Below are 5,559 nucleotides of genomic sequence, written 5' to 3' on the forward strand. Positions count from 1 at the left end.
CACTCCATACAGCCTTTAGGACACCGATAGGGAATTTTTATTACAAGATGATGCCCTTTAGCCTAAAGAATGTCGGAGCCATTTACCAAAGAGCGATGACTAGTGTCTTCTACGAAATGTGCATTTGGAGTACAATTAGGCAAGTTCTTGGGTTATAGAGTAGACCAAGCAAGGATACACCCAGATGAGAGCAAAGTGAAGGCTGTCCTAGACCTCCCACCCCCGGCCAATGAATCTCAACTAAAAACCTTCTTAGGAAAAATATCATACCTGAGGAGATTCATTCCAGGCCTTGCACATGCAGCACTACCATTAATGAAGCTAGTAAAGAGTCTATAGAGTTCAAGTAGACCAAGGAGCACCAACAGACATTCAAACCATGTGACTGCCCAAGCGTGGAATCTTCAATATACTATGCTAGTACGACCCTCAAACCAGCTGAGAAAAACTATTCTCACATGGAATAGTAGTGTTTGGCATTGGCCTTTACTACATAAAAATTTAGGCACTACATCCTAGGTCAAAAAGTTAGACTCATCGTATGGAATGACCCAATAAAGTTCTTCATGGACAGACCTTCACTTTCCGATAGACTCGTCAAGTGGGAGATGTAGCTTAGTGAATACATGATAGAATACACTCAGCCCAGGGCTATTAAGTGCCAAGCTGCAACAGACCTACTAGCCACCTTCCCTTCAAGCAGCAATTTTCCCATATCAGAAGAAATACCGAGAGATGTACCCATGATCGCTGTAGCTGAAAGTAGTGAGTGGGTCTTGACTTTCGAAGACAGTAGCACCAGCACCTCGACCGACGCCGGGGTTACCCTAACCTCGCCCGACGGACACAAGTCCGCTTATTCTTTCAAGCTCCAGTTCCCTTGTTCACATAACATAGCGGAGTATGAGGCTCTAGTCCTAGGTCTGATCAAAGCAATAGAGTCTGGCGCAAAGAAAATCAAGGTGATCGGCGACTCCAAATTGGTGATTGGCCAGCTCAATGGAAGTACAACAGTAAAGGAATTAACTATCCTGCCATATAGAACCCTGATCCAGAAGCTAGTACGCAACCTGGAAGTAGATTTCAAGCATCAAAGTAAAGCCAAGAATAGGTTCGCCAATGCACTGGCCACTCTAGGATCCAAAATACAGTCCAACAAAGAGCCCATAAAGATCACCATCCAGTTGGTAGATGAGCAATCAATCGTCAAATTAAAAGATTGGGTAGAAGGAGATGCTGAAATAGTGACAGATGAGTTGAGATACGACATAATCCAAAAGTTAAAGAGCCAGACCATAGGGACATAGGACGGCAAGTTGATCGCAAAGTTTCAACTAGTGAATGGGGTACTATAACATAGACAATCGGATGGGGTGAGAACGAGATGCCTAGGAAAGGATGAGGTTGAAGCAGCCCTGAATGAAGTGCATAAGACCCATTGTGGAGACATCACAAGCACCCTATTCCGAAAACTACAAAGGTTAGGGTATTACTGGCCTACGATGAAGTCAGAATCCGCCAAAGTATAGCGGGAATGCGATAAGTTCATCCCACGCATAGACGAAAGAGAATGCCTTGTGGTTTGTGAGGAGGACTGGAGGGGAATGCATATAATTTGTCTGTGAGATCATACGCCGCCCATTGATACTACATTGAGAAGAAGGCTATTATCTAAAGCTAAGTTGTTCTATCTCCAAGATGGGATGCTATACAGGAAGTCATATATGGGGAAACCTTTGCGATGCCTAGCTGGTGATGAGATTGAAGAAATACTAGAGGCAGCCCATAGCTTCGAACCAGCCGCCTACTAGGGACAGCTAGCACTATATAATCATATCTTGCGCCTAGGGTTCTACTGGGCAACTATGATGGAGGATACTCAGAGGCATGTGCACAAATGTCACAAGTGCCAAATCCATGCCAAAAGAATCCACAAACCTACTAACAACCTCCACCCAATCATCACACCCTGGCCTTTTCATACTTAGGGGGTAGACCTCATAGGCAAGATACATCCCCTTTCCAAAGGATATTTGACGGGTTGTCGAAGCCCTCAAAATTAATTCTAGTCCCACCTTACAATAATTTTGTAGTAATAGTGGTACCAGGTCGAATCCAACAAGGAGCTAGTAATTTCTCAGCCGAATGCGCAATTTTAAAGAGTGGGAAATTCAAATGATTAAATTTTTAAAATAACAATTAATGCAAAATAGCAAATAACAATTAACAAGGAAAATTCAGTCTTACCAAATTCTGATCCAAGGGTTCGGATTGAGTCAATTGGTCATCGGTCATAGGTAAACTTCAGCAATCTTGCAATTCAAGTATTTAATCTTAGGATTTATTAGGATAGCCATAATAAACCTCATGTTTTCCTGAATTAGTTGACCAAACCCAGCATTCGATCAACACTTGTCATTAACCGACTGGGTACGATAGTGTTCCATATCAATTAATGGTAGCAATAACCTTTGTGAAAATAGTTAAACCAAAATAACAATAATTGAGATAGCTGCAATTATCGAATCTTATTCCATTGATTCCCCTTAGGTTAAAACATACCCATACATTGGTCAAAGGTTGTCACGAACAATTGACCCATGTAGGATAATAACCTAATTGCTACTTGTACCACTATTCGTGACAATTACGGATCATCGAACCATGGATAGCAGTAGGAAGATCAACATTAATTAATTTGTCAGACTAATTAACATTAACATCCATAAGAACATGTACAATAATCAACGAATACTTGAATTAAAAGCAAGAATTTAATTAAACACAGAACCTCACGATGACACAATTGAATCGATAATCCCCCTTGAATCAGAAAAGAAAAGCTTAGCCGCTCATGGTTGTCCACTCCCTCTTGCTCTGCTTCCCAGATGGATGGACTGATCTTCTGAATTGATTGATTGCTGAAGCTAGTCTGCCCCTCCCCCCCCCTTTATATAGCTTTAGGGGGAGGGCTGTTTTCCAACTCTCTTTAGGAGATTATCCTCAAAATTAGAAAGTCCTAATTGGTTTTGAACTAATCCTATCCTATCTCTTATCTAGTGATCTAATCTCAATCATCTTATCCTTCTAAGATTACATTTGAAATTTGAATCTGATGGGATTCTTTATTCTTGAATTCGAGTTGGGCTCTTTAATAACTTGGGTCGCTACAAGGCTTTCCTGCGAATTTGGGCTTCAGCTGTGAACTGGACTTTACTATGAATCTTCTCCGACTTCGGGCCCGATTTTGACCTCGATTCAGATCGAAACTGTTAAAACCCAAAACATGAGATTTGTGGAGTTATCCCTTATCTTTCCAGTGCATCTTTAATCATCCCAATCGGAGTCCGGAGTTGAGATTTATGCCCCGATTACTGAATGGTGCCGAAACTGTGCAAAATCATCCGATTAGCTTTGTTTTCCTCCATTTGCCTTCTTGCTTGCCTTGAACCGAAATACAAGAGTAATGAGTCCAATTAAGTGATAATTTAATGTAAAATAATGAATAATTAAGGATAAAAATATGTTACTTTATATTCCTATCAATATTGCTTTATCATAGTGGCCATAGATTATTTCACCAAATGGGCAGAGGCTATACCCTTGCGAAGAATCTGCACAGACAACATAGCCAACTTCCTAAGGCAGAACATAGTCCACAAATTCAGAGTCCCAATGAGAATCCTGACAGACAACAACCTATCCATCAAAAATCAAGAAGTCTATAACCTTCTAGGGCAATACAGTGCAAGACTAGGGACATCAACAACATATTACCCACAAGGCAATGGACAAGCAAAAGCCATAAACAAGACCTTACTAAGGATATTGAGTAAAACAGTGACTGATAATAAAAAGAACTGGGCAAAAAAGCTATCAAAAACCCTCTAGGCCTATCGCACCACTATTAGGAAGAGAAAACAGGCGATGCCCTACTCACTGGTCTACGGCTAGGAAGTGATACTACCAGTAGAAATACAGGTCGTATCCGCCCAAGTAGCCTTTGCGATGGGACAGAAGGTTAAACCTAAAGACATGGACCACTTACCCGCAGATAAGCTTGAAGCCATAGATCAAGTCGGAGACAGGGCCATGCAAAGATAGACCAAATATAAAGATGCCCTAGCCACAAACTTCAATATTGAGACCCAGAATCTTCAAAGGAGATAAGGTACTCAAAATGGCAATAAATGTTACAAAGGGCAAGTCTACGGGAAAATTCGCCCCAACATGGGAAGGGCCATATGTGATAAAAGAGGCTCATACATCAGGCTATTATGTATTAAAGAATATAGATACAGAGGAACATGATGAAACAATTAATGGCTATTGGTTGAAGCCTAACTTTGAGTAATGCTGTACTTATACTGCATGTACTTACTTCAAGAGTAAATGTATAGTGCTTCAATGTCTTTGCTTTCTTATGCAATTGTACTTTACCTATGAATAATTGTAATTAATTCCTAGTACACATATCAACAGTTCCCATTTCACAATAAGGTTTCTTCTACAATTTTGCTTGCGATAAAGTTTTGATGTATCCATATTATCTTAATGATGTGACAAATTCATGCTTTGAACAATACAATCTTTGTACTAACTTTTGAATATGTCTTCCATATATGCTTTTACCTCCTGGAAACCATAGGATTGCACTCTCGTTCCCTGGTAACCCCAAGAAGAGCCTAGCAACCCCAGGTGTGCTCTCATTCCCTAGCAACCCTAGGCACGCTCTCACTTCCCGAGAAGGCCCTAGCAACCCCAAGCGTGCTCTCATTCCTTGGAAACCCTAGGAAGGCCCTGCCAACCCCAGGTGCACTCTCAATCCCTAGCAACCCCGGGAAGGCCCTAGCAACCCCAGGAAGGCTCTCATTCCACGGCAACCCCGGGAAGTCCCTAGCAACCCTAGGCGCACTCTCATTCCCTAACAATCTCGGGAAGGCCCTGGCAACCCCAAGCCCGCTCACATCACCCGGCAACCCCGAGCTTGCACCAATCGCCAAATCCACCGGCTCCGTGGCCGACACAGTCTTCTCCACAGGAGGCAACACTATAGAATTGTGACAACCCTTCCAAGAATGCAATGAAGTCGGCACCGAGGTAACGGAACCCAGGACAAATGCAGGGTGAAAATGGGGCACCTCGCAGACATTGGCTTCTTCGCAGGAGGAGGACGACTACCCTCTCCATCATCCACAACTGGTCATTTCCCCTCACGTTTCTTCTTCTTCCTCCCTGGGGAATCTGGAGGAGGAACAACTACATTGCCCCCTTGGTTGGCAGCATGACCCTCACGAGGGGCGGAGACATGACGAATTCGGGGGCTTTTCCACAACAACTCCTGAATACCCCCAAAAAGCATGCGCAGATAGGAGAGCCGCAAAGAAGTACACCACTACGCCCTCACATAACCTCCAATAGGGAAGTGGGCATGTCCTAGGAATGCCAGCTCATGATGCCGAGTCCAGAAGACATCCTCCCCAGCTGGCCTGAGAAACTATATGCCTAGACCATCATATCCAAATTGATGGAGGACTCAATCTGACCAATAAGCACTGA

At 42.9% G+C, this 5,559-nt stretch overlaps 1 protein-coding gene across 1 annotated transcript; it reads left to right on the forward strand.

Annotated features, from left to right (window-relative positions):
* Positions 1-626: 626 nt before the first annotated feature.
* Positions 627-1,307, forward strand: LOC148802352 (uncharacterized). Its single transcript, XM_088897879.1, has one exon. It carries the CDS (start codon positions 627-629, stop codon positions 1,305-1,307), a length of 681 nt encoding a protein of 226 aa, XP_088754005.1.
* Positions 1,308-5,559: the final 4,252 nt, after the last annotated feature.

Source organism: Nelumbo nucifera, chromosome 2 (genome assembly GCF_055504915.1).
Source record: "Nelumbo nucifera cultivar China Antique chromosome 2, China Antique-T2T, whole genome shotgun sequence".
Classification (NCBI taxonomy): domain Eukaryota; kingdom Viridiplantae; phylum Streptophyta; class Magnoliopsida; order Proteales; family Nelumbonaceae; genus Nelumbo; species Nelumbo nucifera.